This window comes from Caenorhabditis elegans, chromosome III (assembly GCF_000002985.6).
Source record: "Caenorhabditis elegans chromosome III".
NCBI classification, from domain to species: domain Eukaryota; kingdom Metazoa; phylum Nematoda; class Chromadorea; order Rhabditida; family Rhabditidae; genus Caenorhabditis; species Caenorhabditis elegans.
The window spans coordinates 3,200,730-3,223,262 of NC_003281.10; the positions used below are offsets into that span (position 1 = coordinate 3,200,730).

The 22,533-nt window shown below is 32.8% G+C and overlaps 1 protein-coding gene across 3 annotated transcripts; it reads right to left on the reverse strand.

Annotated features, from left to right (window-relative positions):
* Window positions 1–65: 65 nt before the first annotated feature.
* frm-8 (FERM and PDZ domain-containing protein 4) lies at window positions 66–18,421 on the reverse strand (the record flags this gene model as incomplete). Of its 3 annotated transcripts, NM_171096.7 has the most annotated exons (12): window positions 74–315; window positions 1,126–1,404; window positions 2,319–2,767; window positions 3,190–3,551; window positions 3,996–4,165; window positions 4,789–5,054; window positions 5,870–6,100; window positions 6,323–6,546; window positions 7,007–7,158; window positions 7,379–7,495; window positions 15,554–15,656; window positions 18,300–18,421. In NM_171096.7, 12 exons carry the CDS (start codon window positions 18,412–18,414, stop codon window positions 222–224), a joined length of 2,562 nt encoding a protein of 853 aa, NP_741109.1. The 3 variants fall into 3 exon arrangements, with proteins under 3 accessions (NP_741110.1, NP_741109.1, NP_497672.2); NM_171097.5 differs by lacking the exons at window positions 15,554–15,656; window positions 18,300–18,421 and adding an exon at window positions 8,055–8,167 and having other exon boundaries at window positions 66–315; NM_065271.7 differs by lacking the exons at window positions 74–315; window positions 15,554–15,656; window positions 18,300–18,421 and adding an exon at window positions 8,055–8,155 and having other exon boundaries at window positions 1,122–1,404.
* Window positions 18,422–22,533: the final 4,112 nt, after the last annotated feature.

A 22,533-nucleotide genomic window follows, 5' to 3' on the forward strand; every position in this document is an offset into this window, starting at 1 on the left:
TCTCAACTTTACACTATCTTTGGCTCCTCCCATTTTTCTTGGGCTCTGGTGTGGTGGCTCATAGGCGGCTCAGAAAGCTGATTTATTGGAGGGAAGGATGGAATGGGAGAAGGGGACGGGAAATTCGTATCACAATGCGATAGGAATGTTTCTGGGAAATTGTGGAATTTCGGAGAAAATTCGGAGAAAATGGAAAAAAAATTGAAAAAAAAATCAATAATTTATAAAAGTGGTATATCATCATCGATTGCTGCTATCGAACAACTATCACCCAGCATTGAGTCACCGGATACCGGAGTTGAAATTAAGTTTTCTCTGAAATAAAAAATTTTTAAGTTTTGAAAATAAATAAAAAATTTCTCAAAATTTTTTGTTTCTCGAAAACATTATTATATGTTTTATTATATTTTTTAAACTTATTTGATTTGTTTTTGACACACTGAGACCTTTCAAATAAGCCCCAAATTGTCTCGGTTCCCCAACTTTTTCAATTTTTGGGTCCCTCCACGAAAACCCCCTAGGTTACGGTAGTCTAGGTAACTGCTTGCTTAAAAATATTTTTACAGAGTAGAAGAAGTTTAACCATTGTGTAAGTCAAAAATTAGAGATTTATAACTTTCAAGGTTTTATCTATTTCTTTGCTGTCAAATAAAGTTTTTAACGTTGTCTAGCAAGAAAAATTAGCAAAACTCAACTGCGTTGAAATTTGCTACAGTACACTCAGAGATTTTCGTGGCGGGACCCAAAAATCTCAAATTTCTCGGAAACTAGTCAATATGGGTGTTATTTTAAAGCTCTTAATGAGATTACCATGAAAATGTTGTGTATTTAATATTTTTCGTAAAAATTATAAAAATACTGAAAGATTGAGATTTTTTGAACAAAAATATTTTTTTTCGAAAACAAGTTTTTCAAAAATTTATAACTTTGGGAATTTTCAAGATATTTGGCTGGTTTTTATTTTAAACTTTAGCCCAAGTGTTTATTTATCTTGTAAAATATTTTTTAAGTTGATAGCATGATTACCGTAATCAAGAAGTTTTCGTGGTGAAACCTAATTTTCAAAAAAAAAATTTTTTTTTTGAATTTTTCTTTTTTTTTTCAAAAAATAAAAATCCCCCCTACCCCTGATAACTTTTTGCGCACGATCCATTCCTATAGCACCGAGTCTTTCCATTTGCAACTACCGTAGTCGTGGAGGTTTGCATGCCTTCTGGCAGCGCTACGTCATCATTTTCCACCTCATTCTCATCGGGAATTGTCGGAAATTGTAGAATCAGGCTTTCCAGGTTTGTATTGGGATTTTGATTGTTCTGTAGGAGGGTCTCAATGGATGCTCGGCGAGCCGGAGGTCCGGTAACGAGTAGATTTATTCCGTCACATAATCGATCGATATTTGGGGATCTAAAAACGTTTTTATCTTAATTTGCGAAAAAAACCCTGAAATTGTGCAATATTTGCAACATTTGAAAAGATTCAAAATTTTGGAAAAAAATTCGAACATTTTTTTCCGAAAATTTTCGAAAATCCATAACCTTTTCAGATTAACTGCTTTTTGGTTAATTTTTGCTATAAAATTTTGCAAAAATATGGAATTTTAGTGTAAAAATATTATTCATTAAGTAGCGCGCCTATGTACAGTAACCAGTAGGTTTTCGTGGTGGGACCTAAATTTTCATTTTTTTGGGATGAGAGGGGAACCTAGGCAATATGGATGTCATATGAAAGCTAATTTTGAGCAGATTTCAAAAAGTGTATGAAATTCTTGAAAGTTTGAAAATTCGAGAAAAATCCTGGAATTTTGGAAATTCGAAAAAAAAAAGTCGAACTTTTTTTCGAAAATCCATATACTTTTTGGTTTTACAGCTTTTCGACTAAATTTTTTACAACATTTTGCAAAATAATTTTAGTGAAAAAATATTATCCATTCAGCGGAGTACCTAACTGCAGTAACCAAAAAGTTTTCGTGGTGGGACCCAAATTTTCTTCTTTTTTTTTTGGAAAAGGGGATTCTATGCAATATGGGTGTCATATAAAAGCTAATTTTGAGAAGATTTCAAAAAGTGTATGAAATCCTGGAATTTTTAAAATTCGAAAAAAAAAATTTACGAAGTTTTTCGAAATTCTGTAAATTTGCTAGTTTTAAACATTTTTGGTTGATTTTTTAAACAAAATTTTTCAAAAATATGGAATTTTAGTAGAAAAATATTATCATTCAGCGGAGTACCTAATTACAGTAACCAAAAAGTTTTCGTGGCGGGACCTAATTTTTCTTTTTTTTTCTAAATAGATTTTTTCAGCAAAAAATCAATTTCTACCTTAACGGCGAAGAAAACGACGAATCCTCCGTATCAGAGCTCTCATCATTCTGTGAGCCACCATTTTGAATTTCGAGCTCTTTTGCATGAAGATCCCGTGAATTCTTGATGAGCAACGAGTCAGTGGCTCGGAGCAACTTTTTCGGCTCAAAATGTGCCCGTTTTGGTGTGAAGCTTTCTCCATTTTGTCGGGAAATCTCCGTATCGAAGTGATCCTCATTTTGCTCATTTTCAAAAGCAATCTGCACAAATGAGTTGGCAATTTCATAGCTTGGAGGCCCATCAGTTGGATCAAATGGTTTTTCAGTTTGAGATGAAGTTTCACTGTAATTCCAGTCCGATTTTACTACGGTATGTATTGCCGAGTACGGAGGGGCTTTGTCGGGGAGTTCTCGAAGTTTTGGAGGAGAGTCGTCGATTTCTAGGAGCAGATCTTTTTCGTAGGTTACCTGAAAATCAGATAACATTTTTTTAATTTGAAAAGTTGTCTGATATCTCTTCACTTTGCCAAAATAGTCACACTCCTTCAACTTTCCCACTTCAATCGCGCATATCTCCGCGGAGAAAAAAGCTATCAAAAAGTTTTTAATTATCAAAATGTAGAAAATGTTACGGACTATATTTCGCCAGTTAAAAGTTTTTTAATAGCTTTTCTCCCTGCAGAGATACAAGCGCTTAAAGTTTACGGGGTAAAAGAGTGTGGTAGGGGAGAGACGCAGGCGGCGCGCGCACACTGCGTCTCCTCTCCCCCCACACTCTATCACCACTTTTACTTTAAACGCGCGTATCTCTGTGGGGAAGGAAGCTATCGAAACATTTCCAACTAACAAAATGTAGCAAATTTTAAGGACTACCAGAAAATTACACTTACCTTATGATAACCCACTATATACATAACCAAGTCGTCCAAATCATCCTTATCCACCAAAAATTCCAGACCCTGGTGAGGGTTACTTGCCAACCGAATACTAATCATTGATGCCACCTCGGTTTCCTTGCAAACCACCAATTTCCCAATTAAATCAAAACCGATCGATATTGAAGGTTGACCTGACTTGCCCGGATGCCTAACCAGAAGCCCAGTACGGGGCTCAACTTGCATGAGCATATCGATTTGGGATTCTTTGAATGTTACGCAGAAGGATCGGCCACCGAATGACGGGAGATGGGATACTATGTGGATGTACCGGAGACGTACCATCATGGATGGCTCGTTAGCGAATTGGGCAGCGCCTGAAAATACAAATTTTAAAATTTTAAAACAAAAAAAAATGCTGAAAATCATTCCCCGAGTCTGAAAAACTTTAAAATCGATTTCAGCTCATCGAGACCTTTCAAATAACACCCATAATGGCTAGGTTACGTTCACTTTGCGACCCACCGCAAAAATACAGTACTCTACGTGGCGGGACCCAAAATTATCGAATTGGACGGAACCTAGGCATGATGGGTGTTAAATGAAAGACCTTGATATGCTGAGTTTGAATTAAGTATAGATTTTTCGAAATTTTCAAGTGTTAGTGGTAAATCACAAATTAAAAAAAAAAAGGAAATTTTCGAAATTTTCGAAAATCCATAACTTTGTCAGTTTTGGAGATTTTCTGAACTTGAAAAACTTAAACTAATCAGAAAAACATGAATTTCAATTTAAAAATATTTTCAGCTCCAAAAACTCACAAGCTTCCAATTCCGGTGGGTACCCATTGCCAATCGTAGGCTTCCCGAAACAATCCACTAATCTTGAGCTATCCCTTTTCAGATAAAACCGAATGTGTTTTCGAACATCTCGTCGCTTCACATTTTCCAGCACAATCGCCGGTAGGAATGTTCCAAGCCCGTATTCTTTTCTGAAAAATCAGTTCTTCAAAAAATCTCTTCTGGTGGCCTAGAAACCCAAAACTCGGCCACGACAGTAACTTTACTATATTCAGTGCACCAAGAGCTTTCAAATGGCACTCATATTGACTAGGTTACGATTATTTTGAAATTTGATCTCCCTATGCGCCTTTAAATTCGTTTGGGGTTCCGCCGCGAAGACAAGGTAGGTCAAAATTCAAAATGATCGAAACCTAGTCATGGTTATACTTAAATTGAAGCTGACAACGAGTTTAGTTCAAATTTTGAAATAATTTTTTGAAAATTTAAAAACTGAAAAAGATTTTTAAAAATCCGGCAAAATTTAAATTTTCGATTTTTTTCGAAAATCCATAACTTTGTTAATGCTTCAGATATTCAGCTGATTTTTGTTTTAAAATAAGTTTCATAACCTAAACAACCCACGAAAAATAGATAAATATTTAAATTTGATTTTCTAGGCCATCAAATTGGGATTTTAGGCCACCAACTTCAATTGGCTGTAGTTTGGCTCTAAACTAATATTTTTGAATGATCTAAAAGCCAACTGAAAATGCCAACAGGAAATTTTTTGAATTGTTAAAAACTAAACCTAAAACTCAAAAATCAGACTCACTCAACACGATGCACCGAAACTTTGTTGTTCTCCTTCAAAATATTGCAGTCGTAGGCGACCTGTTGGACGTGCAACGCCGCCAGCCTGATGCAGGCCTCATATCTCATTTCCATAGCAAAACGGCCACGGACCACATCATTTACACATTGCTGATAGTAGTATTCTAAAGCTTTCGGGTCGGAGAGCAGAAGGACAAATGCGTCGGAGGGGGCGAAGGAGAGCCGGAAGACGCATCGGAGATGCTCTGAGTTTGGCAGGTCAACTATCTGGAAATTGGTGGAAATTTATTTAAGTGTTAGTGTATAGTGATGAAAATGTGCTAGTGGTGCTTAGTAAATTTTTTAGAAAATTTGGAAAAAAAATTTTTTTTTCAATTTTTTCAAAAATATTAAAATTCCCTTTTTCTCAAAAAATTCATAATTTTACGAATTGTTCTTTTAAAATTTGAATGCAGCTCACCAATACCTTTCATTTAACACCCATCATGACCAAGTTCTGGCCATTTTGGGTCCCACCACGAAAACTACAGTACCCTTCGTGGTGGGACCCCAATTTCTAAAAGTGGACGGAACCTAGGCATGATGGGTGTTAAATGAAAGGTCTCCGTGAGCTGATTCCAAATTAACAAGTCGTTTTCACTAAATTTTGAAATTTTGAGAAAAAAAAATTGAAAACAAAAATTTTGAAAAAAATTCGAAAAAAATTTTATGAAATTTTTTAAAGTTTTTCGATTTTTTCTTTAAAGACTTGAACTCAGTTCACCAATACTTTTCATTAAACACCCATCATGCCCAGGGTCTACCCAGTTTGGGTCTCACCACGAAAACTAGTACCCTTCGTGGCGGGACCCAAAATTTCGAATTTGACGGAACCTAGGCATGATGTGTGTTAAATGAAAGCTCTTGATGAGCTGAGTTTAGAAGTTTGATGAAAAAGCAGGAAATCTCAAGATGGTGGTGAATAATTTAGAAAAAAAAAAATTTTTTTCGAGTTTTTTTTTCGAAATTTTTTTTTCAGAGCTCCTAATTGTAATATGTTACCTTAGAATTTGAGCATTTACATTTCCAAAAAAAAAACTAACCGATTTAATTTTACAATCTGGCCTCAGCAGGCTTATCCTACTCGTCCTTGCGCCCAGCGAGTACTCGACGGCCAGTGAAAAGTGGGATTTCGCCGAAATTTGCAGTTTTTCAAGAATACTCTCCAAAATCTGCTTAACCGTAGTGCTCTGGTCATACTTGAAGCTTCTTGTCTGTCCATTTTCCAGGTAAACTCGCAAGACATTTGGTAGAAGTGGTGGGAATTCCGAGTTCTGGAAGAAATTAAACATGGTGCATCAAGAAAAACTTCTAATGGTGATGTTCTCAGAAAATAGTGATTTTTTTCAAGTTTCAGGTAAAAAATTAGAGTTCCCCGTCACTTCTTATCCATAAAAACTCATTTTCTGAATTGAATTTTCAAAAAAAAGTAGAAATTCATCTTTCGAAAAAAAAAAATTTTTGAAAAAAAATCAATTTTATTACTAAAAACTCACATTATCATTTGTCGAAGACACCAGAACCCGATCCGTAAACCGAACTTTGCAGTTTTTCCGTGAACTTTTCGGCCGTTGTGGTAACTGTTGTACAGTAATCTGTAGTTCCTCTTTTGCAGCCCGCACCGCGTTCACCACATTGTCTTTCGTCTCATTTTGCATATCTAATCCATTAACTTCCAATATTTGATCATTTGCATATAGTAAACCGTCTGATGGCCCTTCTGAAAAGCATAAATTTTAAAAAATGCCCAAAAAATCGATTTTATCTCCAGAAATATCAAAATTTTCTGAACATTTCTATTTGCAAAAATGTAGCCCTTAAAATTTCCTATACTTCGTCAGTTGAAACTTTTTTGATAACTCTTCTCCTAGCTGAGATACACACGTTTAAAATTAGTGAGGCGAAAGAGTGTGGGATGAGGGGAGACGCAGTGTGAGCGCGCCGCCTGCGTCTCTCCCCCTCCCACAGTCTATCGCGCTCTCTCGCCTCCCCTTATTCATACACCTGTATCTCTGCGGAGAGAAGAGCTATTAAAAAGTTTTCAACTAAGAAAATGTAGCAAATTTTAAGGGCTATATTTTAATAGTTAATAAATTTTTATCGCTCTACTAGTTTTGGAGAAAAACTTCTTTTTATTACAAATTAAGTGTTATTTAAACAATTTTCCGCTAAAAACCCACCCGGTGACACAAATTGTATAATAGTGGGCAACTGTCCGGCGGCCACAAACCCGAACCCAATATCCTTGCCGCGTCGAATTGAGACCGTGCGTTTTCCGTCGGGCGGTCGCGTTTTCCGCGGGTCTGTGTAGGTTGTCGTGCGGTTTAGGTGACTGGAAAGTGGGAACTTTATTTATTTTTATTAATTTGAGATGGTAGGTAAAAAAATTGTGCAAATTTTGAGTTAAAAATCAGTAAAATAATGTGAAAAATGGCAGAGTAGTAGATTTTCAAAAAAAAAAATTAATGTTAAAAAAAATTTTTTTTGATAATTTTTTCTGGTTTTTTCAATCAAAAACAAGTATTTCACTCAATATACATGTGAAAACTTACTCAATATAATAAGTATTCCCGTCATTATCCTTAGCCTGTTCCCATCCATACGGGAGTCCCAATCGACATCTCCATGACGCCCATGGTGGCTCCCAGTGTGAACTTCGAGTTGTATGGCTGAAAAATTTTGGTTTAACGAAAAATAAGCTCAAAAAATGAGTTCAGCGTTCCGAAACGCTCCAGAAAAGTATAATCATGATGAGGTTTTCTTGGAATTTGAGAATTCAGGGTCCCACCACGAAAACTCTTGGGGTACTGTAGTTTTGACAGTTTGGTATTTGTTTTTATACTTGTTAGATAGCTGAACAATTTTCGCATATTTACGTTAAAAATTGAAAGAATATCTAAAAAATTGAGCGAGATATCAATTTTCAAAAAATTAGGGAACATTTTTTGTTTGCTAAATTTTTTCATTTTTTGAAAACCCGTAACTTTGTTAATTTTTCACATTTTTTCTTGTTTTTTGCCTTTAAAGTTACACGAAAATCTTATCTTGTTAGGAAAATTAATTTCACTTTTTAACATTCCAAAATTACAAAACCCAATGAGTTTTCCTATGGAACCCCACCGCCTAAAAAAAATTCTGTCAAACCCAGGCATGATTATACTTTTTTGAAAGCTCTCAAAGAGCTCTATGAGTTTTTCATTATCATTTTCGTGTCAAGACCCAACTCACATGAGGTCCTTAATCTCATCAACACTGCCCGAACAGCAAATGCGTTTGGGTGGCGATTGAGAGCCACCCGCGTGGAATTGCAGGCTTTTTGATTTGATCATATCATTTATGTTCTGGGATTTTTGAAATTTTTTTTTAGAAAAAAACAACTAAGGTAGAGCGCAGGAAATTGAGAGAAAAGGAAAAAAAATTGAGGATTGAAAAAATTTTTTTAAAAGTATCTAGCAAAGATTTGAATTAAAAATCAATAATTCTTCGAGTCGATGCACCATGACCGACTAAAGCACCAGATATTACGACATTTTGCACAAAAAATTGACGAGGAATTCAAATTTTTTATCAAAAACACTGTAAAAATCGGGTATTTTTGAGAAAACCCAAAAAAAAAATTCCAGTCGATGCACCATGCCTGAACTCAAAGATTCTTAGAAAAAATTTCGAACAAAAATTTTTTTTTCTTTGAAAAACATCGACTACAGTTGAATTTGGGCGCGTCGTAGCAATAATTGCATTTCACACTAGTAAAACTTGAGAAAACTACGGCGGAAAAGTGAGAAAAAACACAAAAAATTGAAGAAATTCGCCTATCTGTCTGGGCTTGCCGGAGGGGATGTGAAATTTGATATAGAAAACAAATTTCTTCTCTACTGAGCAAAAAGGGGAACAAAACTAAAATTGGTTGAAAAAAACAAGCGTTTTAAAATTAAAAAAATTTCGAAAAATTTTTTTGTTTTTTTTCGATCAGTTTTTTCGAACTTTTTTTTTGGGTTTTTGTTTAAACTTTTGAATTTTTAGAAATTCGAATTTAGCACATTTTCAGCTTTCATTTAAGTATAATCATGCCTATGCTCCCACTAATTTGAAAATTTCGGGTCCCGCCACGAAATCCTTAGTTTAAAGGTGCATAGGTAGGTCTAATTTCAAAATAGTCGGAACCTGGCCATGTTTATACTTAATTTGAAGCTAGTAAGCAGCTGAATTCAAATTGATTGGCAATTTTATCAAAAATTCACTAAGATTTTATTTATTTTTGGAAAAAAAATTTTTCAAAATTTTCATTTTTTTTCTCAAATTTCAGTTTTTTCCAAAAACTCAAAAAACTTCACAACTCTTCAAAAATATGAAATATCTCAGTTACCACCACACAAGAAAATCAAGACCGAAAAAGTTGTGAGAAAAAAAAAAGAGTTAAAAGTGGTCCCGGGGGAGAATAATTTCGGAACAAAACCTCGATGGGTTGACATTTTTGAAGTCTCGGGAGTGCTGTGCTCACGGAGCACTAGTTTTTGGGAAGCATATGGTGGTTTCAAGAAGTTTTGGGTTAAGGGCTATTTTGGGCGCGCTGGGAAAATGATTTTTTTCAAAATTTCAAACCTTTCAAAATAAAATAGTTAATTTTCCAGAATTTTAGTATAAAAAATCGTGTTCCTCGCAAAATTTCACATTAGTTAGCCTTTTTTTGGGTCTTTATCTAGAAATTTAAGTTTCATAGGGGTACTGTAGCATGAAATGTACGCAAACACCAGATCTTCCGGCAATTTGCAGAATTCAGTTTTCTGGGGTAGAAAATTACGACGAAAATTGAATTTATGGTACTTCAATTTGTTTTTTAAAAAACGTGATAATCGATGCACCATGTTTCCTAAAACACTAGATTTTACGACAATTTGCGGAATTTTTGTGAAAAGTGATCTTTAAGGGTAAAATATTACGAAAAATCTGAATTTTACATCAAAAAATTTAAAAAAAATTCAGTGATTACGCTTCAAATTAGAAATAAATGCTAGTCGATGGCACCATGTTTTGCTAAAACACCAGATTTTACGACAATTTGCATAAATTCTTTCACACTGCAACTTTTTTCGAACGACGGACGAGGCAAAAAGGTTTCTAGGCCATGGCCGAGTCCCCGACAAATTTCAGCGGCCATTTATCTTGCTTTGTTTTCTGCGTGTTTTCTTTCATTTTTCACCGATTTTTTCCGTTTTTTCTTATCAAAACAAATAAATAAATATTTTTTGCAGATGCTAAAACAATTTCCAAGTAAAAAAATTGTGAATTCAGTCGGCAAGTAGCAGTGAAAGTGGGCAATGTAATATGATGGATTACGGCTATACAAAACCCAAACTTTTTCTGAAACATGATATATATGCTTTTAAGATGTTGAAAGTACCTGATTTTCATAACGAGCCAGCTAAAAAAGTTTTTAGATTTTCAAAATTCAACATTTTGTGCCAAAATCTCGACTTTTTTACCAAAAAAGTTGAATTTTGAAAATCTCAAAACTTTTTCAGCGGTCTCGTTATGATAATCAGGTACTTTTAGCATCTAAACATTATATGTATCATGTTTGGGAAAAAGTTTGGGTTTTGTATTCCCGTAATCCATCATATTACATTGACCTCTTTTACCGCTACTTGCCGACTGAATTCACAATTTTTTCATCTGGAAATTATTTTAGCATTAACAAAAAATACGTATTTATCAGTTTTAATAAGAAAACACGGGAAAAATCGGTGAAAAACACAAGAAAACAAAGCAAGTAGAAAATGTCGTAAAATGCGGTGTATTGTGTGCAAACACCGATTTTTCGCATTTTTTCTCAGCCCTCGTTCGAAAAAAGTTGCAGTGTTTCAGACTAAAGGCTAAATTGGAATAAATCCTTCCAAAATGAATAATTATCCACTGAAATTTGCAAAATTTTCTCTATATTATTTCAGGAAATAATTAAATTCTCGATTTTTTTTTAAAGAAAAACCAAAAAACTTTGAAAAAAAAAATTTCGAAACGTTTTTTCTTCTTACAATTAGTACTAATTAATTTGGAATATTTAAGAAATTTGAATTTTTTCACAACACCCACTCAAAAAATGACCACCAGTCAAAAGTTAGAGGTAACCAAAAAAAAAGGGGGAAAGCAAATATTTTCCCCAAATTCTCAAAAAAACTTTTCTCTCCCGAAATGTGAAAAATAGTTTTCTCTGTTTGTTTTTACCTCCTACCTAACACTCAAAAACAAAGAAGTATTTATATTTTTTCTGAGAAAAAAATTCCAAAAAAAAAAACAAATTTTTTCAGAAATTTTCTTTTGAGGTGACTGCTACTACTACAACTATATAAATACCATTGAATAAGAAAAAAACATAGATAACGACGTCTGTTATTGTGTGTGTACATGTGCTCACACACACAATAATACACACTATTAAGTTGAAGTCTATATGATGAAGAAGAAGGGAAATAAATGGTGGTGGAATTTTCGAATTTCGAAATTTCCTGTTTTCCTTGAATTTTTTGTTTTGATATGCATTATTTTTGAATTTTAAATAAAAAATTTGAATTTAGCACGTTAAGAGCTTTCAAATGAGCACCATCATGACTAGGTTCTGTTAATTTTGAAAATTTCGGGTCTCGCCACGAAAAACCACAACTTAAAGGCACATAGACCGTCTGTTTTGAGAGATTTCGGGTGTTTAGTCAAGATTTCGATTTTAGCTTGTTGTGAGCTTTAATTTAAGTATAATTATGGCTATGTTCCATTCACTTTGAAGACTTCGGGTCTCACCACGAAAAATCAGAGTTTAAAGGCGCAGAGACCCAAAAATTGTTTAAGTTCTCAGAACCTAGTCATGATTATACTCAAATCAAAGCTCTCAGCTTTATATATTCAAATTTTTCCTATTTTAAATTGAATTTCCAGGTTTTGGTCTAAAAATCTGCATTTACAGAATTTTAAAAAAATCGAAAATTTTCGAAAATTTGTAACTCTCTCAAATTTCGAGATTTTCAGGTGATTTTTGTTTTAAAACCGAGCTAAATATGTAAATTTCCAAGGAAAAATATTTTTGTCACAGAAAACTAGCGAAACTACAGTAACCCCGGAGGTTTTCGTGGTAGGACCCAAAAAAGTTTCAATGTGCTTTAACTCGGCTCAAAGTTGAGCTAGAAACTTGGAAATGGGCTTATTTTGTAGGCAATTTTAAATTTCACATGCACACAGTAAAACACATAAAGTTTGAAAGGTGAAAATAAAAGTTTGTAATAAAAATTCGGAAAAAAAATTAAATTTTTAAAACTTTTTTACCAAAATTTTTTCTTTCTAAAAAATTTATATAAACCTCGAGCTCTACCAATTGCTATAACACATACGTCTAGACACCTAAAATCACTGTTTGTGGGTCCCAGGAGGGGTCTAAAATGAACTAAGAGTACTGGAAGGAAAACGGAAAAGAATAAAAAAACCACATATGGGGGGGGGGCACCAAAAATAAAATTCGATACCCTTTTTGGCCTCTATCTTGTGTGCAGGCTAATTTATGCAAAGTGAAACCCGAAATGAAATAGACACCAAATGTTAACATTGATGACGTCATCGAGGAGAGAGTTTTTGGGAATTTTTAGGGGAGGGGGGGGGGGGGATTCTACACTTTTAGGGCAATTTTTGTGGTTTTTATGGAGTTTTGTGAAGGAAATGGCTTAAACTGAAAAACAAAAAAATCCTAATTTTAAAATCAAAACTTACAAAAAAAAGTCGAACAAAAAATTTTCGAAAATTTTTTTTCCAATTTTTTTCAAAAAATTTTTTAAAAATTATTTTCCAAAACTTTTGTTGAAAGTACACATTTAAGTCAAATTTCCAGTGAATTTCCACACTTTCTAGCAACAATTTAAAATTTACAGGGGTTACGGTACCCCCGAAAGTACGCAAACACCAACCGATACCAGATCTTACGACAATATGCAGAAAATGGCGAAAGTTGAGTTTAAGGGGTAGAAAAGGGTGCAGAATTTGAAAATCTGCATGAAAACTTGTTAAAATTGAGGTTTTCAATGAGAAAAAGTTTAGAAAATATTTCTTTTTTTTGTAAAAAAATTTTTTTTTGAAAATTTTCTCAAAAATGAGTTCCAGAAAAAAATGTTCAAAACCAGGAATAAAGAGCCCAAAAACTTTCAGAAATTCGCACATGGGAAAGAGCATTTACAAATGTCTGGAGGGCACATGCTTGGGCTCTGCTCGGGGTATTAGGGAACTTATGTGCTTGGGAAAAAGAAGGGGAAAGTGCGAAAAATAAGGAAGAGAAATGATGATTTTGAACTTTGACAACCATTTTGGAACTTCTTGGGAATTTTTAGATTTTTTCGAAATTTTTTTTGAAATTTTTTTGAAAATTTTATATGTTCAAAAATATCGATTTTATCAAGATTCCAACTTAAAATCCTAATTTCTCATATATTTTTACCTATAAAAGTCACATTTTCGACATTTTCCGCGATTTATCGTAAGATTTGGCGCATCGCGGTGTTTGCGTACTTCTGGCGCTACAGTACCCCGGGAAACTCAACTTTTGCGTTGAAAATTCAGAAATAAGTTAGTTAGTTAATGTCAAAATGCAAGAGAAATTGGCAAAAAAACTAAATTTTACAAGAAATCAATAAGAAAAATGGGAAGTTTTCAAAAATATATTTTTAAAAATATTAAATTTAGCAAATTTTTAATTTAAAATTCGAATTCCTCATATATTTTTACTTATAAAAGTCAGATTTTCGACATTTTCCGCAAATTGCTGTAAGATATGGTGCATCGCGGTGTTTGCGTAAAAATTTGGCTTAAATTTAATTGATTTAATTGATTTTTACCTGAAAAAAAAATAAAATTTTTGTTTTTTACTCTTCTGATTATAGCTGATTTTCAGAACAATAATTTACATGAATTCTCTTTTTTTTTCAGATTTCCCCAAAAATATTCCCCAAACTACTAATTTTCCCAGCTATTGACGCAGGTTATTTGTGATTTTTCTTAATATTTGATACTTTAAGTCAGAAAATGTTACCTCGTGGGAATTTATAAAAATATTTATTTGAATTTTCTTAAATTTTTGCTTTAATTTTCAAAATTTTGAATTTTTGATGTAAAATTCGAATTCAGCTCGGTTAAAGCTTTCATTCCAGTATAATCATGACTAAGTTCCTGCCACGAAAGCCTAGATTTAAAGGAGCAGAGGAATTTTGAAATGTTTCGAAAATCAATAACTTTGTCAGATTTTGAGTGTTTTCTCTGGTTTATTATTTAAAATTTATCTAGAAGTGTCAGTATCTGAAAAAAAACGAAGAAATACTGAAAACCCGGTTTTCGCGGTGGGACCCAAAAACAATTTTCTGAAATTTTTCAAAATAATCGTAACCTAGTCATGATTGTACTTAAATGAAAGTTCTCAGTCTCCTGAATTCAAATTTTGGTTCAAAAAATCTCCTAAATTAAGTCCATGCCCTGGTTACTGTAGTTTTTGTAGTTTTTGTGGCGGGACCCTTTTTTGGAAAATTCAGGAGGTATAGGCAATATGGGGGGATTTGAATTTTTATATATTGTTTAAAATAGAACATTCATTTTAAAAAAAATTGTGAAAAAAATTTCCCGGGGATTTAAAAATTTCAAAAAAAATCCGCAGAAAAAAGTGAAAAATCCTATGAGGGTGTCGCATTTTCTTTTCAAAAAATGTGAAATGCACATGTGTGCGAGTGTCCGTAACTATAAACATTTCATCTTGGGGGGACGGGAAGGGGTGACATTTGTCCCCTCCCTCCCCGCCGACGTTTTTCACATTTTTTATGTTCTTTTCGGGGAGGGGGCACTTTTTTTGGAAATTTTGGAGAAAATATTGTTTCAATGAGAAAAACTTAAAAAATACAACGATTTGAAAAGTTTTGAAATTTTAAACATTTGAAAAAAAAAATCCAAAAAAACCATTTTTTTTCCAAAATTTTCAAAAATTCAGAACTTTCTCCAAAAATTTTCGGTCCACATTGGATTTTTGAATTTTAACAAATATTTCAACGAATATTATTTAAAAAAATGAAAAACCTGCATAACCAGAACACAACAAAAATTTAATAATTTCCAAAAAAAATTGAAGTTTTTTTCGAAATTTTCAAAAATTCATAACTTTGCTCAAAATTGTCTCAGGAGCCTGATTTTTAATTTATTTTTAAAATAAACGTTTATTTTTTTAGAAACTAAAAAAAGTTTTAAGGTTTACCTAAAAATCTAACTTTTGACAAAATTTGAAAAAAATTGTTTTTTGAAAGTTTTCCAAAAACGAATTTTCCAAATTTTTTTCCCCAATTTTCAATTTTTCGTATATTAAATTTACGAACCCCTTTTATACTTTTTCAACTATTATTTATAAAACATTCCCGTATTTAATTTCAAATAAAAAATTCTCCAATTGACGCACATCTTTCTACATTTCGCTTGAATAATTCAGGAGATGTACCCGTTTTTTCTCAGAATTCCAAATTTCCAATTGTTTGTTTTTTTGCACAAATAAAGCGCAAGAATATACACTTATTCGTTAAAAATTTAATGAAATTAGAAAAAATCGAAAAAAGTGTTTTTTCAAAATTTTTTTTCCACAGTATTTTCTTTTTTTAAAAGTTGTCATAAAATCCCAGAAAACACTAATTTGATCAATTTTACCAAAAAAATCCGAAAAAAAAACTCACTGAATATAAAAAATGCGTCCATTGTCCAGAACACACAGGTCACACTCCTCAACCAGGCTTGGGTTCATCGAGTGGTACTGTACTTGGTCGGATATTGCGTCTTCTAAAATAAATATCATAGGATTGGAAAATTTATTAAAAAAGAGTTAAAATCATGATTTTTGGTGGAAAAATGAAGAAAATCGGATGAAAATGAACCAAGTTACGAAAAATTTGAGGAAAATTTGAAATTTTTAGATTTTCCCAAAAAATTTTTTCAGATTTTTTTAGTGTTAATAGTCTAACTTTAAAATTCGAGTTCCTTACATTAGGACCTTTCAAATGGCCCCCATCATGCCTAGGTTCCGCACACTTTGGGTCCCACCACGAAAACTACGGTACCTTTGAGTTTTCGCGCCGGGGCCCAAAAAGGGGCGGATCCTAGGCATGATGGGGGTCATTTTTAAGGTCTTGGCAAAACTAGGAATGAACAGTAAGTAGGAGCATAATTTCAAAAATCGTTGTCTGAAAACTTTGAATTTTCTTTTAAAAAACCTAGTTTTTCGAATATTTTCGAAAATTGATAAATTTGTCACTTTTTATTATTTTTTGACGATTATTGGCTCAAAATGTGGGAAATTTTTCCAAATTAACAAAAAAAATTAGAAGTCCTAAAATTTAATTTGGGTGCAGTAACCCGGAAGTTTTCGCGGCGAGACCCAGGAATTTTGAAATTTGGGTTAGAATGGTCTAATTTTCTTGCAAAAAAAAAGAATTTTGCCAATTTTTTTTATAAAAAATATATTGTCCAGGTTTACTTAGAACTCACAAAACTTGAAATTTGAAATATTTTCAAAAGAAAACATTTTTTCGAGTTTTATTTTCATGTATTTATTTTTCACTCCTAAACCTACAAAAAAGAGCAGTTAAAGCTTCCAGAAAGCTTAAGCTCACGAAAATGAAAGTGAGAGCAAAAAGATGGGAATGTGTGGAAATAAAGATCACACGAGCAAAAAAAAAAACGAAGTAATGTGAGTGCAGAAAATGGGAATACGGCGCCTCGGGCGCCGTTTTTTTTCAGAATTTTTTATTAGAAAAGTAGTTTATAAAGTTTATGGATCAAGCTTTGCAGATTCTGGTGTTCAAAAATTATAAAAATTCAAATTTTTAGAAAATTTTGGAAAAAAAATTTAAATTCTAAAAAATTGTTTGCTTCAATATATAGTCCTTAAAATTTCCTATATTTTGGTAGTTGGAAATTTTTTAATAGTACGTTCCTCCGCAGAGATACAAGCGTTTGAAGTTTAGAGGGGAAAAGAGTGTGGGAGGGGGAGAGACGCAGGCGGCGCGCGCACACACGGCGTCTCGCCTCCCCTCACACTCTCTCATCGTCTGATTTTCAAACGCGTATATCTCCGCGGGGGAAAGCGCTAATGAAAAGTTTTTGACTAACAAAATATAGGAAATTTTATGGGCTATATTTTGACAGCCAAAACAATTTTGCTAGATCATTTGGGTCTTGAGAAAATCAGTTTTTCTTCAAGAATGGCTAGAAAAGTACAAAATTTGATTTTAAAAAAGTGTGAGCTGGTTCAAACTGGTGAAAATTTGAACATTTTTCAACTGTAAAAGTTGTCAAATATATTTAATCTGAATTGAAACCTGGTGTTAGTATAAAAATAAACAACATTTCGTATAGTTTGGGGATTTCCACAGATTATGTCTACCGATGGTCTTGTACCGGAAAAACAAAAAATATAGTGATGTTACACAAAAATATTGTGAACTTAATAATAATTATAATAAGAATTTAGAGAGGAAAAAAGGAAAAATTGGAAATCGGTCACTGAACTTGATATTGATGATCTATAGAATATCATCAATGATGAGATTTGATAACAGTTTTGATAAGGGTTCAGATGTACCAAAACACTGCAAAAACTGATACATTTTGATATGGGGAAAATTGGAAAATTTTTGAAAAAAAACAATTTTGAATTAAAAAGAAAAAATTTTTTTTCTTCGAAATTTAGAAATTTCATTTTTTGTTGTTGTTGCAAACTCGAAATAATTGAGTTGAAACTTAAATTTTCAAATTTTTCGTTCCAAGATCTTCAAAATGACCCCCATCATGCCTAGGATCCGCCCCTTTTTGGGCCCCGGCGCGAAAACTCAAAGGTACCGTAGTTTTCGTGGTGGGACCCAAAGTGTGCGGAACCTAGGCATGATGGGGGCCATTTGAAAGGTCCTAATGTAAGGAACTCGAATTTTAAAGTTAGACTATTAGAAGATCTTCAAAATGACCCCCATCATGCCTAGGTTCCGCCCACTTTGGGTCCCACAACGAAAACTACAGTACCCCAATTTCGCTGTGAGACCCAAAATAGGCGGAGCCTAGTCATGATGGGGGTCATTTTGACGGTTTCAAAAAGATCAAATTCATAAAATCGGTCGGAAGTGAATTTGAACATTAGTTTTATGAAAATTTTAAGTTTTCCAAAAAAAAAAATTTCGAAATTTTCGACTTTTTCGAAAACCGCTAACTTTGTCAATTTTTATTACTTTTTGATGGTTTTTTGTTCAAAATGTAGCAGAAGTTGCAATTTAACAAAAGAAAATAATAAACTTTAAAAGTATTGTTCTGGTACAGTAACCCAGAGATTTTCGCGGTGAGACCCCAAAATTTTCATATTTGGCTTAAAATGCCCCATTTTTCTCCGATTGTTCTCAAATTTTCAAATTTACCGCCACAAAAAAATAAGCTCACCGTCATCTAGAGTAGTCGAAAAGGTAACCCTCTCTTCCTGTGTATCATTTGAACCATGCCGGAGTATTTGAGCACTGGAGCCATCCGATGATGAAGTGGTCTCCAGGTCACCCATATTTTGGCTGAAATTGGGGGAATTGTAGAAAAGTGGAGTGGAATTAAAAAAAAAAAAGGAATAGAAAGAAGGTTAGGAAAAAATTATGGATGCAAAAAAATTTCTGATAAAAAAATTGCAAAAAAAAGTTTGTAAAAATGTTTTTAAAAAAAAATGTTTTTTTTCAAATTTTCAAAACCTTAAAATTTTTAAAAATCTTAGTAAATTTGAATTTTTAGGTATATCTACCAAAATTTTTTAAATGCGGAAAAGTTTTAGGGTTTACAGAAAAAAAATCATAAAAACAAACAAAAAATTATAGAAATCACAGGAAAAAATCTGAAATTTTCCGGGTTTTAAGCTGCAAAATAATTAAACAATTGATATAAAAACTACGGAATTAAATTAGAACAACTAAATAAAAAAAATAGAATAGAGATTTTCTGAAAAAAAATTTTTTTTTGGATTTTTTTTTGGATTTTTTTTTGACTTTACAAAGAACTTTGGATTATATTTTTTTAATTTTTTTATACATTTTTTTCAATTTATACACTTATATGTTTAATTTTGCATAAATCAATAGAACAACATTTTTTAAGAATGGTAAAAAATTTTGGATTTTTTTTTTTGAAAATTCCAAAAAAAATTTTTGGATTCTTTTTTTTGCAAAATTCCAAAAAAATTGGAATTTTTTTGGAATTTGTAAATTTTGTGATAATTTTAAGGTTAATAAGTTCTCTAATTTAAAATTAACGCTCAAATTATCACCATAAAAATTGGAAAAAATCCTGAATGAAAGTATTTAATTTTGAAAAAAAAAATTGTTTTCGACTTTTTATTTTGGAATTTAAAAAAATTAAATTATTAATTTTTTTCAATTTATAATATTCACAATAGTTACCTTTATTAATAAAACAACAATAGAAAACAGGAATAAATCTGAATAAAGTTTTTTCTGAAATATTTTCTCTCTGAATTTATTATTTTAAAAATTATTTTTTAAAACAAAATTTATAAAATGTATAAATTTAATAGAGTTAGAAGCAATAAATTGACGAAAAATCGTGAAAATTCAAAAAAAAATTTAGACCGAAAATATTTATGAAAATTAGATTACAAATTTTTTAGAATATTTCAGAATAAAAATTAAAAAACCAAATTTTTTCAACAAAAAATTCCAGAATGTCAAATAAGGAATGTGTTCCATCAAACAAAGTAGAAAAAAACAGCTCAAAACAAAAAAGGACCTGTCTTCCACTGTCTGCGTCTCTCTCACTCTCTCCCTCCCTCACTTAGTTAATCAGACATCCCAAACTCGGGAGGCGTCCAAAGAAAACGAAGACGGCAGCAGTGTGAGCTATTCAGAAGAAATCCTCTGCGTCTCTCGCCTCACCACACACTCTCTCGCCGCTTCTAACCCTCTCTGTCTCCCCGGCTCGCGGAGCCAAACCCAACGGAGCACAAAAGATGCATTGGAAGAATGGAGGAAAGGACAGGATGAAGAAGAAGAAGTAAAGTTACTCTTACTTCTTTGGATTTTTCAAGAAACACGTGTAACGGAACAATAGAGGGCACCTGCATAGCTAACAATTTGCGTCATTACTTTTGCTATTGTTGGCGAGAGGTCAAAGAAAAACTTGCATTCCTCAAAAATCAAAAAAGCTACTCAAAAATTTACAACTGGCAAAGTATCGACCTTGAAATTTGCTATATTTTAATAGTTAAAAGTTTTTTGATAGCTCTTACCCCCGCAGAGATACAAGCGTTTAAAGAAAGTGTGTGCAAGAGAGTGTGGAGGGAGGGGAGACGCAGTGTGCGCACGCCGTCTGCGTCTACCCTCCCTCCACACTCTCTCGCACCCTATTACTTTAACTGCTTGTATCTCTGCAGGGAGAGGAGATAGAAAAAAGTTTTCAATTAACAAAATCTAGGAAATGTTAAGGGCTTTATTTTGGCAATGAACATTTTTTAAGAATTTTCAGTAGTTTTTGAGATATTTTAGTTTTAGTGAAATTAATTTCAAAAAGCTTGAATTGAACCAGAATTTTTTGCATTAAAAAAAAATTTGGGCATATTTTTATGACGTTTACATGAAAAATTAAGAAAAAAGGAAAATCCGAACCGGGAAAAGATTGGGCTCTGAGATAACGGAGCATTTTTGGAGGGAAAAAATGATGGAGAGTTTTGTGTGTTTTGGCGGGAGAAGGTGGGAATTTGAGAAAATTAAACACAAAAATTAGTTTAAAACTGCCAATTTTGAATTGGAAACAAGGTGGAAAAAATTAGAAAGTTTTTTTTTGAAGTTTTTTTTTTTTGAATTAGTTTTTCTCGAAAATCCATAACTTTTTCAATTGTTGCTACTTTTTGATGATTTTTGCTTTAACTTGTGTTAAAATCTCCAAATTTCGTAGGAAAAATAAATTGAGTACATCAAAGACCCAAAAACCATATGATTTCGGGCGAAAAAGGTAGAAAAAGTAGAAAAAAAGTATGACATAGCTTTTCCCATGACTCGGATTTTTTGTACTCAATTTTTTTTTGTTTTTTTCTCTGCATCATATGAAAAATAATGACGTAATTAGTGTGAAAAACAAGGAGAAACGCATGTGAATTTTGCGGTTTTTGGTCATTTTTTTCAAAAAAAATTTTTATTCGAAAAAAAAAATCCAATTTTCAAATTTTCTCGAATTTCAGAAACTTTTACGAAAATCGAATCAAATACTTAAATTCAGTGTTCTAAGAGCTTTAAAATAACACCCATCATGCCTAGGCTCCGCTCATTTTGGGTCTCGACGCGAAAGTTTCGGGTTACTGTAGCTTAAAGGAGCATATAGGGAATTTGGGTGTTTTTTGTAATTTCTTCGGATAACAGCAGACTGTGGTTTGGTTTTCAGGATTAAATCATCGTAAGACAGACTAAAACCACATTAAAAAAAGCTGGGTCCCACCACGAAAATTAAAATTTAAAGGCGCATAGGTTTGTGGAATTTCAAAATAGTCGGAATATAGTCAATATGGGTGTTATTTCAAAGCTCTTGTGATACTGAATTTGAAATTTATTATGAAAAATAGCTTAGTTTCTCCAAAAAAGTATAAATTTTGGGGATTTCAAAATACCAAAAATAAAGTTATTTTTCCAGTTCCTCAATGCATTCTTACGGACCAAATTGAAGGGACTAGACAGACTTTAAAATGCACTTTTTTGGGCAAAAAACAACGTTGTTTTTACGACAAAAATTCAATAGAGTGCAGAATGATAAAAATAAAAGTTTACCAGAAAAAAAATTCTGCTCTCCAAAAATTTCGGCGGAAAAAAAATTTCAAAACATCGCAAAAAAAGATGAAGCTCTTCGTTTTTTTTGCGCCCATAAATGATATATTTTGGGCGCTCGCGCTGCTTTTTGTTGTGGGGTTTGGCAGAAAAAACCAGAAAAAAAAGAAAAAAAAAGAGAAGCAGAAAAAACGCGATTCGTTGCGTGCCTTTTAGTCATTTATCAGAGACACTTGATGGAACCAATGAAGCTGAAAAAAAATAGCAAAGCGGAAATTGGAAGGAAAATTTAGGGAAAACCTTGAAAAAATAATTTTGTATACTTAAAACTGAATTTTCTTCAATTTCTGATTAGCTACTAAAGAATTTCAAATTTTTGAAATATACCCCTTAAAATTTGCTATATTTCATTAGTTGGAAATTTTTCAATAGCTCTCTTCCCTGCTGAGATACACACGTTCAAAGTTTCAGGGGGTGAGAGGGTGTGGGAGGGGGAGAGACGCAGGCGGCGCGCGCACACTGCGTCTCCCCTCCACCCACACTCTCTGCCCCCAGAAACTTTGAACCTGCGTATCTCCGCAGGGAAGATAGCTATTTAAAAAATTTTAATTGACGGAATATAGGAAATTTTGAGGGCTATATTTTGTTAATTGATAAGTTTTTGATAACTCTCACTGCTTTTGAGGTATACTAGTTTTTCTGAATCCTCCTCAATTTTGAAGGCTTTTAGACTTAATTTTTGAGATATTCCAAAGAACAACACAGTGAAAATAAGCGAATAACCAACAAAACACAAAATACGCAGCACATCATTGCCCGACATTTGTCCCTCCCCGCAGGAAAATTATGATTTTCTGACAGTTGTGACT